At 49.3% G+C, this 14,008-nt stretch overlaps 1 protein-coding gene across 1 annotated transcript in view; it reads left to right on the forward strand.

The window, feature by feature from the left end:
• POLQ (DNA polymerase theta) overlaps positions 1-14,008 on the forward strand; it is a 159,539-nt gene that overhangs the window by 89,136 nt on the left and 56,395 nt on the right. The window contains exon 15 of the mRNA XM_065416674.1: positions 7,609-7,852. Coding sequence (XP_065272746.1) covers positions 7,609-7,852 — 244 coding nt within the window. The remainder of the gene's footprint in view (positions 1-7,608; positions 7,853-14,008) is intronic.

A 14,008-nucleotide genomic window follows, 5' to 3' on the forward strand; every position in this document is an offset into this window, starting at 1 on the left:
CCGGACACACATGGAACGTGAGGAGAGGTGGCGGCAGGAAGACCAGCAGGTGACTCAAACGCTGCTTGGACTTCTGAGGGAGCAAACGGACACGCTCCGGCGCCTTGTTGATGTTCTGCAGGAACGGAGGCAGGAGGACAGAGCCCCGCTGCAGTCTATCAGTAACCGCACTCCCCCGCCACCAAGTCCCATACCCCCCTCGCCCAAAGTCCAAAGAAGGAGGGGCGGCAGAGTCCGTGAAAACTCTCACTCCACCCCTGCAGACTGCTCAAGCACCAGAAGGCTGTCATTCCCCAAAATTTGAAAAGTCCTTTCCTGCCCGCCTCACCCAAGCCCCCGTCCAACTTTCACCCCCCAGTTTCATGTGTGGTTGTTAATAAAAAATACGTTTCTGTTCATTACTGTTTCAATCGTTCTTTTGTGGGAGAGTCTGTCTGAAGGGGGGGAAGGGGCTTGGTAATTGGACAGGACAGTCACCTTTAGCAGGGTACAGAGGCGGGGGCAGGTCCAGCAGCAGGGCACATACACAGTGCAGTGACTAGTTACCCTGGTCAGTCTGGGAGTTGGTTTTCATGTTCTGTGTGTGTGTGTGTGGGGGGGGGGGGGTTGCTCTGTGACTTTGTGGCGGGGGAGGGCAGTTACAGATCTTATGCAGCTGTCCTTGTCCTGGATCACAGAGCCACGCAGCAGGGGATCTGTAACCCTCCTCCCCCTGCCATAAAGTCACTTAGCCCCCACATACACGCAGTCCCGCTCAGGAGGGCTGGCAGGCTCCGTTGAAACAACCAGTCCGCCACTGCGAATCCTGTCATTCCTGGAGTTTAGAAGGATCATTTGCATCAGTACACTACACCCGCTCCCCACCACAGTCTGCGTCCCAGGTTTAAAACATTCCCGCGAAAACAGTAATCAAGACAACGGTGTTCATTAACAAAATAAAACTGATTTTATTTTTTTGGAAGGGGGTGGAGGGGGTCTGTAACTGGAGAGGATAGTCAACATTACCTGGGTAAAGAAATGGGGGCAGGTTCAGCTTCTCTGTACAGAACCTTAAAAGTCACTGGTTACCCTGCTCACCGTGGAACCTAGCTTTCAAAGCCTCCCGGATGCACAGCGCGTCCCGCTGGGCTCTACAGCCGGGCGTAATCAGATGCCAGGCTATTTGCCTCAACCTCCCACCCCGCCATAAAGGTCTCCCCCTTGCTCTCACAGAGATTGTGGAGCACACAGCAAGCTGCTATAACAATGGGGATATTGGTTTCGCTGAGATCACAGCGAGTCAGTAAGCTTCTCCATCTCCCCTTGAGACGGCCAAAAGCACACTCCACCACCATTCTGCACTTGCTCAGCCGGTAGTTGAACAGTTCTTTTTCAGTGTCCAGGGCGCCAGTGTAGGGCTTCATGAGCCAGGGCATTAGCGGGTAGGCTGGGTCCCCAAGGATCACTGTAGGCATCTCCACATCCCCAAGACTTATTTTGTGGTCCGGGAAGTAAATACCTTCCTGCAGCCGTCTAAACAGACCAGAGTTCCTGAAGACGCGAGCGTCATGAACCTTGCCCGGCCATCCGACGTTGATGTTTGTAAACGTCCCCGATGGTCCACCAGTGCTTGCAGCACCGTTGAAAAGTAGCCCTTTCTGTTAATGTACTGGCTGGCCTGGTGCTCTGGTCCCAGGATAGGGATGTGAGTTCCATCTATAGCCCCACCGCAGTTTGGGAATCCCATCGCGGCGAAGCCATCTATGATGACCTCCACGTTTCCCAGGGTCACTACCTTTGAGAGCAGTACCTTAACGATTGCGTTGGCTACTTGCATCACAACAACCCCCATGGTAGATTTGCCCACGCCGAAGTGGTTCGCGACAGACCGGTAGCTGTCTGGCATTGCAAGCTTCCAGAGGGCTATGGCCACTCGCTTCTGGACAGTCAGGGCTGCTCGCATCCGGGTGTCATTGCGCTTCAGGGCAGGGGACAGCAACTCACAAAGTTCAAGGAAAGTCCCCTTCCGCATGCGAAAGTTTCGCAGCCACTGGGATTCGTCCCAGACCTGCAGCACTATGCGGTCCCACCAGTCCGTGCTTGTTTCCCGTGCCCAGAATCGCCGTTCCACAACATCCACATGACCCATTGTCACCGTGATGTCCTCGGCGCTGGGTCCCATGCTTTCTGACAGACCTGTGCTACTCTCAGACTTCAGGCCCTCACCGCGGTGCCGTAGTCTCCTCGCCTGGTTTATCTGCATCTGCCTCTGGTAAAGGTGGATGATAACCTGCGAGGCGTTGACAACGGCCACAACTGCAGCGATGGTCGCAGCGGGATCCATGCTCGCAGTGCTGTGGCGTCCGCGCTGGCATTGACCGGAAAATTGCGCGAACTGATTTCCCGCCGGCGCTTTCAGGGAGGGAGGGAGGGCGGTAGTGACGGACGGATGACGACAATTACCCAAAAGCACCCTCGACCCTTTTTTTTTACCCAGAAGGCATTGGCGGCTCGACCCAGAATTCCAATGGGCAGCGGGGACTGCGGGAACTGTGGGATAGCTGCCCACAGTGCACCGCTTCCAATGTCGATGCTTTCCCCGTTAGTGTGGACTCACAAAGTCGAATTACTGTCCTTAGTGTGGACACACACGTTCGACTTTGCAATATCGATTCTACATTTTCGATTTAAGAGAAATCGAACTACCCTCGTAGTGTAGACATACCCCTAGTGTTTAAAGCTCTTGGGTTCGTGATTTGGGTTAAGATCTGGATTATTTGCAATGGGTATCATTGGCGAGGGAAAATCATTTATTTTGCCTCTAGTTCTATCCCAAACCCGTAAAGTAGTGAAAATTCCTGAAGGGTGTGATTTTTTTTTTTTTTTTTTTTTTTTAAATCAATCCATGGTAGCTTAGCATTGTTTCCTTTGCCACAATTTTCTTGTTCAATAAAAACCCAGCTGGCCGGCCTGAGGATACTATACATAGAGCCCTACCAAATTCACGGTCCATTTTGGTCAATTTCACAGTCACAGGATTTTAAAAATAGTAAATTTCATGATTTCAGCTATTTAAATCTGAAAGTTCAAGGTGTTGGAATTGTAGGGGTCCTGACCCAAAAAGGAGTTGTGGAAGGGTTCGCAAGGTTATTGTAGGGGAGGTGCTGGTAATGCTATCCTTGCTTCTGTGCTGCTGCTGGCGCTGCCTTCAGAGCTGGGCAGCTGGAGAGTGGCAGCTGCTGGCCGGGAGCCCAGCTCTGAAGGCAGAGCCACTGCCAGCAGCAGCGCAGAAGTAAGAATGTCATGGTATGGTATTGCCACCCTGACTTTTGCACTTATGCCTGCAGAGCTGGGCCCTCAGTCAGGAGCTGCCGCTTTCTGGCCACCCAGCTCTGAAGACAGCGCAGAAGTAATGATGGCAATACTGCGACCCCCTAAAATAACCTTGAGACCCCCCCCCTCGCCCCGTGAAACTCCCTTTTGGGTCAGGACCCCCAATTTGAGAAACACTGGTCTCCCCTCTGAAATCTCTGTAGTATAGGGTAAAAGGACAAAAAAGACCAGATTTCATGGGGGGAGACCAGATTTCATGGTCTGTGACATGTTTTTCATGGCCGTGAATTTGATAGGGCCCTATTTATAGCCTTTCCATATGGCGGGAACTCCTTTGTTCTAAGCTAAGTTCCCAGCCCAGTTTGTGGAAAAATACAGGTACCAAAATGGGGTTTAGTTTCATGTGATTTGATCAAGTGCCCTGGCATGCTCCCAATGAGTAATAGCAGCCATTGTCCATAGGCTGTCTGAAGCATTCCCAGAAAGGCTCACCAGGTGGGGGATAAGCTTATAAGGCCTATTGTTTCCCTTAATGGCCCATTACCTTGAATAGGCCCTTCACAGTCAGCTGTCTAGAATGGAAGCATCTTGCCTAGTGCATAACATCCAGGTGTAACCACATTTGAAATACAGATACATAGTCAATATTCATAACTTCAGATACAAAAATGATACATGCATACAAATAAAAATCATAACTTTTCCATAGACACCACATGGCATATCTTGTACTAGATGCATCATAATTATGTCATAATCATATCATAAGCATACTGCTATGATGAATATGGGGTGCAGTGTCACAGAGATAATAGACGTTCCTCCATGGTCCTTCTGTGTAGTTCAAATGGGAGATTTAACCCCATTACTTTGCACAGCTGCTTTTGGGCTGGTGTAAAGAACAGTTATCCATTAAAGGAACTGGGGGCCAATGTCCATATGGGACAGGACTCAAAATGGAAAGTTTCACTCTAATATATCGCACTATAGCTGAGGATATAACAAAGTATACAACATTTGGTAGATCTTGTACTATTCTGTATATGTCAGACTGTCTGGGAAAGCCATTTATGTGAAAAGTATACCAGTATACTTTTACAGCACAGTATAACATAGAAAGTATGACATGGAAAAGTAGTGAAAACATGCTGACATATATAGAAGTTTGGAATTCAGTTACAAATCCTTTTGAATGGTTACATTGCTATCAGTGATGCTTCATTAATATATCTAATTGCAATCACAATAATATGTCGTAAGGGGACATATTTCTATCTGAGAATTATGTACCTACTACCATAGTTAGAAGTAATAGCTAACCAGATAGCTTTATATTTTTAAAGGTTTTTTTTAAAAATCTGGACATGTCATTTAAAGGGTGCTCTGTAAGAAATCAGAATTTTTTGAAAATTTTCAACTCTGAAAAATTAAAGTTGTAGGCTTTTAAATAAAGTTAAATATTTAGCACCTAGAAATACCGATTAAATCACGTTTTGGAAAAAAATATTTTTCAGTTTACTTGGACTTGCCTAGTTAGGAATATATTGTGATTTCGTGATTTACAAACGAATTCTGTACTCAGATTTTCACTCATAAAGGAAATATTTTAACACTATTTTAAAGTACATCCACTGTTGGAGAAAGGTAATATCTGAACTTTATTAAGATAGTTTGAGGATAGGCCCTATGAAAACCTGGATATTTTTCTACATGAGACAGTTAAAAAAACAACAACCATGAAATATAGAATATAAATCAGTGTGTTTCTTTAAAGAAATAGCTTGTAAGAGTGCTACCACAGTAATTGCTTAGAGGCGTCTCCAAAGGAAAAATTTTCTGCTGAATGTATAGTACATTCAGACTAACAAAATTAGTAAAATGCATACATTATTGAGAAGATATTCTATGAAAAATCAGGTGTTATAGTCTGAGTATACGTACAAGAATAAAAAAATATGGCCAAATCCTACACATGTATGTAGGATTGTAGAAAAATACAATATATTGAGAAAATAGTATGTGTTTATGTAATTAAACCCTGTAGTATTTGCACCAGGGGCAGAATTAAGGATGTATGTTCAATCTTAACTCTGGCACTTCCTGAGTTTCGATGCTTGAATTGTTCTTTTAATGGTTGTGATTGCTAGAATTTGAACCACAAATGAAATAATAGTTTTATCCTAGGATGTAAGCTTGGATGGTCCCTGTCACAGTTTTGAAGTAAACTGCATTTCTGCCCCCTCCATGATATCCTGGCTCCCTCTTAGGTCTCAGGACTGCAGCTTGCACCTCTCTATGGTCTGTGGCCCTCTCTCGACAGACACGAGATTTAGATTTGCAGTCCCCCTGCAATTCATTATGTTTATCCTAGCGCAGTGGTCACGAACCAGTCGATCGCGATTGATTAGTCAATCCTAGAGGATCTCCCAATTGATCGCGATCTCTGGTGGTGTAGCGGGGCTGCCGCTAAGGCAGGCTGCCTGCCTGCCCTGGCCCCACGCCGCTCCCAGAAGTGGCTAGCTTGGCCCCAGGGGGGGGCAGGGATCTCCCTCCGCGTGCTGCTCCTGGCTGCAAGCACCGCCTCCGTAGCTCCCACTGGCCAAGAACGGGGAGCTGTGGGTAATGGGAGCTGCAGGGACAGTGCTTGGAGAGAGGGGCAGTGCGTGGAGCCACATGCCCCCCACGCCTCCCAGGGGCGGCAGGGGTGTGTTGGCCCCTTACAGGAGTGGTGTGGGGCCAGGGTAGGCAGAGAGCCTGCCTTAGCGGCAGCCAAGCTGCACCACAGACCAGGAGCTGCCGGAGGTAAGTGCTGCCCGGCGGTAGGCCATTCCCCAACCCCTAGCTCTGATCCCCCTCCCAGAGTCAGCACCCCATACCCCCTCCTGCATCCCAAACCCCAGCCTTGAGCCTCCTTCCGGAGTCAGTACCCCGTACCTCCTCCTGCTCCTGAACCCACTGCCCCAGCCCTGACCCCCCTCCCAGAGCCAGCACCCTGTACCCCCTCCTGCACTCCAACACTGTGCCCCAGCCCGGAGCCCCCTCCTGCACCCAAACTCCCTCCCAGAGCTTGCACCTCTCACCCCCTCTTCACCCCAACCCCCTGCCCCAGGCTCAGTCCAGATCCCCCTCCCACACTGCGAACCCCTCTGCCCCAGCCCAGAGCCTGCACCCCCTTCCGAACCCCAACCCCAGCCTGGTGAAAGTGAGTGAGGGTGGGGGAGAGGGAGGGGATGGAGTGAGTGGGGCGGGGCTTTGGGGAAGGGGAGGGGCCTCAGGGAAGGGGCACTGTAGATCCTGGGTTGCCTTTAAATTCAAAAAGTGATCTTGGGCATAAAAAGTTTGGAGACCACTGTCCTAGTGGGTCTGACCTTAGTTCACCACCTGTCGTTCACTCACCCTTAAGGGATAATGGCAGGGTTACCAGTGACCAGCCAGCTTTCACGGAGCATAGTATGCTTGTTTCAGGACAAAACATTACAAAAGAAACACAGCATAAGCCAATAGACAATCTATGCAACATGCTAAGCTTGCCAGGTGTCATCAATCTGCAACATGGAGACCCTGATAGGTTGCCAAATTCCTTCAGATCCTTCCAGCAAGGTTTTGCCTTCTTAGTGATAGTTCCATGTCAGTTGGAGGATCAGAGAGGATCACTGACTGAGTTCAGTCTGTCCACTTTATACCAAAAGTCCCCGTTCTTTGTCTGCTGGGCCTCTGGAACCCAGTCTGAACTAGTATGTGCAGTTCATCTCTGGAGTTGTTTGCCTGTCTTGGGAACTCCCACCTTGCTCTGTGGAGTTAAAATACCATCACTAGCTCACAAAGACACACACATACACACACACACACACAAGTTTATGAATAATCTCAGTGTCTGTAATGTTTGGCACATATCTTTTGAAGTTTCTGTGCTTCCAAGGTCTCACATCTGTCAGTCTCTGTTTAATTGCAATTTAATGTTAAGATAATAGAGTAGAGAGGGAGCAATGTTGTCATCTTAAAGAGTAGAACTTCTGTATTGGCAATTTCCTGATCAAATATTTCATACAGAGGCTATAGCTTGTTCCTTGGTTATCCAGCATTTTTCTGACTGCAGCGTAGGTCAAGACATTTAGAAACATAAGAGTATTATTACACTGGGGAATCAAGAATGTTGCCTGACTTGTAAAGAGAGAATTTTTAGTTTAAATTATATTATTTTTGCATGTTCAAACTGATATTACAGAGGAAAATGGATCTAACTTTTTAGAATTGAAGTTAAATTAAGCCTAACAGAATGTAATTTTCATGTTCCAGGGATGGTAACAGTTTTCTCTAACCGTCTGGGATGGCACAACATGGAACAGTTGCTCTCCCAGTTCCAGAGTCGCCTCACCTTTGGTGTCCAGAGGGAGCTGTGTGACCTGGTTCGGGTATCTCTGCTGAATGCACAGTATGCCAGAGCTCTTTATAATGCTGGCTTCATCACAGTGGCTGATCTTGCTAAAGGAAATACTGCTGAAGTGGAAACTGCCCTGAAGAATGCTGTACCATTCAAAAGGTGAGAAATCAACAAGTTGTCAACCTGGACACCTTTTTGAGTGCATTCCTTTCCACTATAAATGGAGTTAAGTTATTCAGTCTTGACTATATAGTTCCAAGAGTACTTCTAATGAATTAGAGCAGGGGTTGGCAACCTTTCAGAAGTGGTGTGCCATGTCTTCATTTATTCACTCTAATTTAAGGTTTCGCGTGCCAGTAATACATTTTAACGGTTTTATAAGGTCTCTTTCTATAAGTCTATAATATATAACTAAACTGTTGTTGTATGTAAAGTAAATAGGGTTTTTAAAATGTTTAAGAAGCTTCATTTAAAATTAAATTAAAATGCAGAGCCCCCCCGGACCAGTGGCCAGGACCCGGGCAGTGTGAGTGCCACTGAAAATCAGCTCACGTGCCGCCTTTGGCACGTGTGCCATAGGTTGCCTACCCCTGAATTAGAGTATGTGGTGGTTACAGGATAAGTTTGGGAGTCCTGGGTTCTGTTCCTTCCTTTTCTGTTGACCCACTGTGTAGCCTTGGGAAAGTCACTTTATCTCTCCGAGTATGTCTACACTGCAATAAAATATCTGGGGCTGGCTTGTATCAGCTGGCTTGGGCTGTGGAGCTATAAAATTGCAGTGTAGATTTCCGGGCATGGGCTGAGTCTGGGCTCTGGGACGCTCCCCACTTTTGGGGTTCCAGAGCCCAGGCTCCAGTCAGAGCCCAAATGTCTACACCGCAATTTTATAGTCCCACAGCTCAAGTCGCACAAGCCTTATTCAGCTGAGCCACGCCGGTCACGGGTGTTTTATTGCAGTGTTGACTTACCCTCAGTGTCTGTTTCACTTCCTGTTGAACAGGGATGATACTTCTCTACTCATCAGGAGTGTTCTAATTAATTAATCCATGTTGTAACATAGTCAGATCCTCTACTAGTGTTATGTTAGAGAAAACTACTAGTACAGAGTACTATTGTAAGGATTTAATTGGACAACTGTAAGTTTGTGAGCTGGTTTGTCAGCAAAAGGAATGCCAACTAAAAACTCGTAAATTCAATTTTGCATACCCGGTAAGAGCCATATTAATTACGGAGGTGTCTGTACGTTTCTTATTTAAATGCAAGTTGTCACTTGAAGAGGCTGCTAATTATTTTACTGGTGTAATTCCACCATGCTTTGTGGGGGTTTTGTGAAGTTTGTGCTTGAGGTACCTTTTTAAACTAAATCATTGTCCAAGCTAACACTGTAATAAAGCAAAAGTTTGTCCAATCAAAAAGTAACCCATATGGCATGTCTACACAGGTGAACTAAGTTAAATCCCCGCAGAGAGCCTGTTCTCACACTCAAAACTGATATAGTTGTTAGGTGTTTCATTATAACGTGAACATGGTTTCTTCGAGTGATTGCTCATATCGATTCCAGTTAGGTGTGTGTGCACAGTCATCGGAAAGTTTTCCCCATAGCAGCACCCATCGGGTCGGCTGTGGAGCCCCCTGGAGTGGTGCCTTCATGGCGCTCAATATATGACCCCGCCGACCTGGTGCCTCCTCAGTTCCTTCTTACTGCCAGGGACGGTCGTTGGAACTGCGGTGACCTGCTTAGCAAGCTCTCCTCGTTTTCCCTAGCTTTCAGTTTAGTTTAGTTCACAGTTATTCCTAGCCTCGTTAAGTTTAGTTTTAGTGTTTTCGGTTACAGCAGATAGTTGTTGGGAGTGGGTGATATTCCCCTTCACCCTGACCGCGTTCCCCTTTGGGACTCAGGGTATGCCTAAGTCCCAAGGGTTCAAACCCTGCAAGTCCTGCAATAAGCTCATGCCAACGGGTGACCCCCCATGACGCTTGCTTAGTGTCTGGGGGAAGCACACCAAGCGGACAAGTGTAGGATTTGTAAAGAGTTTTGCCCCAGAACAAAAAAGGAGGGAGACTTTTGCCTCAAGCAGCTCCTTATGGAGGCAGCAGTTAGACTGCAACCTACATCAGCGCGACAAGACCCAGCACCAAGTTCATCGGTGCGCAGTGCCCCGGCGGCAGTGGTAGAAGCGGCACCACGGAAGGACTCTGGGAGAGACCCGCGGCGTTCCCATTCCCTGATGCAGAAGCAGCACCGGAAGCAGGGGAGGAATAGAACTCCGACTCAGAGACCCACCCCTTTGGAGCTGGCCAATAGGGTGTGTGCCAGAGAAGAGCACCCAGGGCCAAAGACTTTGGAGCCGGCACCGTTGACTTTGGCCCCACAAGGGGGGGACCGTCGAGTCCGGTGCCGTTGGACTCCCCAAGCCAGGTCAATGAGGAGGTGGAATTGCCATCCACCTCGGACACCTTTGAGGCCGTGAGGGACCTCATTGCCATGATGGCACCGCGGTCCCAGGTCCTTCAAGTCAAGCCTCCGGTACTGCAATGTGTGGCACCGTCTCGAGGAAAACTGGCGATGCTCTGTCCTTCAGCACTGCTGCTCGGAGTCCTGGCACTGGTTGCACTTGTGGCAACACTCCAGGTCGTGCCAGCCCTCCCAATCGCGACGCCGATCCTCACACCGATGCCGATCCTGGCACCGGTCATCCCAGCACCAGTCCGCGTCCCCGCACAGACCCCGATCGCGGCGCCGCTCTCCAGCCTCACAGCACCACTCGGCGCCGCCCTGGCCATCACAGTCCTGGTCCCCGTCTTTGGACTCAGAACCAGGGTCTAGATACTCAGAGCGGGGTTGGCACCGGTCAGGCTGTGGAAGGCCTGAGGTGGGGGCAGGGCCATGGCCTGCGCAGTAGCCGGAACCAGCGCAGTGGCCATTTTGGATGCCGTGGGCATACCACCAGGCCCAGGGCACCCAATCCAAAGGTTCCTGTTTGGCGACCTCTGAACCACGGGTGCCAGAGGCATCAGCCAGTCGCCCCACCCTTGGGGTGCTAAGGAGGTACTGGTCACACTACCTCCCCTGGAACTAACCCCAGTTCCTGAGCCTGATCCAGGTGTGGTTGGCCCCGACAGAGAGGCGGGACAGGAGGCCCGTGGAGACCAAGAGGTACAGGAGGACCCTGTTCCCCCCATTAGCCTCCTTGTTACCCTCCCTGGATGAGGTGGTTGCAGGCACCTCCGTCTCTGGACTGCCCCCCGTAGACAGTCGTTACCACCAGGACCTCCTTCGCAGGGTGGCGTGAAATGTGGGCTTCCAGGCCGAGGAGGTGGTGGAGTCAGAGGACCCGATGGTCGACATCCTGGCCCAGGAAGGCCCATCGAGGGTGGCTCAACCCCTCATCAAGACCATACAGGCGAATGCTAAGACTTGGAGGAGAGGAAGGTGATCAGGAACAGTCAACATGGATTCACCAAGGGCAAATCATGCCTGACCAACCTGATTGCCTTCTGTGATGAAATAACTGGCTCTGTGGATATGGGGAAAGTGGTGGATGTGATATATCTTGACTTTAGCAAAGTTTTCGATACGGTCTCCCACAGTATTCTTGCCAGCAAGTTAAAGAAGTATAAAGCTGGCTAGATTGTCGGGCTCAATGGGTAGTGATCAACGGCTCGATGTCTAGTTGGCAGCCGGTATCAAGCGGAGTGCCCCAGGGGTCGGTCCTGAGGCCGGTTTTGTTCAACATCTTTATTAATGATCTGGATGATGGGATTAATTGCACCCTCAGCAAGTTCGCAGATGACACTAAGCTGTGGGGAGAGGTAGGGATAGGGTCCAGAGTGACCTAGATAAATTGGAGGATCGGGCCAAAAGAAATCTGATGAGGTTCAACACGGACAAGTGCAGAGTCCTGCACTTAGGAAGGAAGAATCCCATGCACTGCTACAGGCTGGGGACCGACTGGTTAAGCAGCAGTTCTGCAGAAAAGGACCTGGGGATTACAGTGGACGAGAAGCTGGATATGAGTCAGCAGTGTGCCTTTGTTGCCAAGAAGGCCAATGGCATATTGGGCTGTATTAGTAGGAGCATTGCCAGCAGATCGAGGGAAGTGATTATTCCCCTCTATTCGGCATTGGTGAGGCCACACCTGGATTACTGCATCCAGTTTTGATCCCCGCACTACAGAAGGGATGTGGACAAATTGGAGAGAGTCCAGCGGAAGGCAACAAAAATGATTAGGGGGCTGGGGCACATGACTTATGAGGAGAGGCTGAGGGAACTGGGGTTATTTAGTCTGCAGAAGGGAAGACTGAGGGGGATTTGATAGCCTTCAACTACCTGAAGGGGGATTCCGAAGAGGATGGAGCTGGGCTGTTCTCAGTGGTGGCAGATGACAGAACAAGAAGCAATGGTCTCAAGTTGCAGTGGGGGAGGTTTAGGCTGAATATTAGGAAAAACTTTTTCACTAGGAGGGTGGTGAAGCACTGGAATGGGTTACCTAGGAAGGTGGTGGAATCTCCATCCTTAGATGTTTTTAAGGCCTGGCATGACAAAGCCCTGGTTGGGATGATTTAGTTGGTGTTGGTCCTGCTTTGAGTAGGGGGTTGGATTAGATGACCCTAATATTCTATGATTCTAAGACCATTTGGCAGACCCCGGCCTCCATCCCTTCCACCGTGAAGGGTGTGGAGAGGAACTATTTCGTCCCATCTAAGGGGTACGAATACCTCTTCACACACCCACAGCCTTACTCATTGGTGGTGGCTGCAGTAAATGAAAAGGAGAAGCAGGGACAACAAGCCCTAGCATCCAAGTCCAAGGATGCCAAGTGCTAGATTTATTGGGGCACAAAATGTATTCCACAGGGGGAGTTGCAACTCAGGATTGCCAACCAGCAGGCAATTCTGAGTAGATACAGCTTCAACTCCTGGAACTCGATGCTCAAGTTTAAGGAGCTGGTGCCAACAGAGTCCAGGAAGGAGTTTGAAGTGATAGTGGAGGAGGGAAAGGCAGTGGCACAGACCTTTTTACTGGCCTCACTGGATGCTGTGGACTCAGCGGCGTTCACCTTGTTCTCCGATATCGCCATGAGGCGTAGCTCATGGCTGCAGGCCTCGGGATTCCTGTCTGAGGTTCAACAGACCATGCAGGACCTGCCTTTTGATGGGGCCTGGTCTGTTTGCAGAGCAGACTGACTCTAGGCTGCATAGCCTTAAGGACTCCAGGGCTACCATGAAATCCTTGGGTATGCACACCCCGGCAATCCAACATAAACATTTCAAGCCTGTCCCTGCATGGGACCTTAACCTGGTCCTCTCCAGGCTAATTTGAACCGCTGGCGACTTGCTCCCTTTTCTATCTGTCGTTGAAGGTTGCCTTTCTTGTCGCCATTACTTCAGCAAGGAGGGTGTCTGAGTTAAAGGCCCTTACCTCAGACCCACCTCATACGGTTTTCCACAGGGATAAGGTGCAACTCTGACCTCACCCAGCCTTTCTTCCTAAGGTTGTGTCACGCTTCCACACTAGTCAGGACATTTTCCTGCCTGTTTTTTATCCTAAGCCTCATGCCAGTAGCCGTGAGCAGAGGCTGCACTCCCTGGATGTTCCGCAACCACTAGCCTTTTACATCGAGCGCACTAAGCCGTTCAGAAAGTCGAACAGTTGTCCATAGCTGTGGCAGACCAGATGAAAGGACTCCCGGTCTCATCTCAAAGAATATCTTCCTGGATCATGTCATGCTGTGCTGTGAGCTGGCCAAAATACCAGCCCTGGCTCTTACAGCACACTCCACAAGGGCTCAGGCCTCATCTGCTCCATTTCTGGCCCAGGTCCCGATACAAGAAATCTGCAGGGCAGCAACTTGGTCCTCGGTACATATGTTCACCTCTCATTATGCCATCGTCTGGCATGCCAGAGATGCTGCTGCTTTCGGCAGAGCGGTGCTACAATCAGCGTTTCCTTAACTCCAACCCCACCACCTAGGTGAGGATTGGGAGTCACCTAATTGGAATCGATATGAGCAATTACTTGAAGAAAAAACGATTTCTCACCTTTTCGTAACTGTTGTTCTTCGAGATGTGTTGCTCATATCCATTCCAAATCCACCTGCCTTCCCCTCTCTCGGAGTAGCCAGCAAGAAGGAACTGAGGAGGCGCCAGGTCAGCAGGGTCATATATTGAGCGCCATGAAGGTGCCACTCCAGGGGGCTTCACAGCCGACCCAACGGGTGCTGCTAGGGGGAAAACTTTCTGATGACTGTGCACGTGGCATGCACACCCCTAATTGGAATGGATATGAGCAACACATCTCGAAGAATAACAGTT

Source organism: Emys orbicularis, chromosome 1 (assembly GCF_028017835.1).
Source record: "Emys orbicularis isolate rEmyOrb1 chromosome 1, rEmyOrb1.hap1, whole genome shotgun sequence".
NCBI classification, from domain to species: Eukaryota; Metazoa; Chordata; order Testudines; family Emydidae; genus Emys; species Emys orbicularis.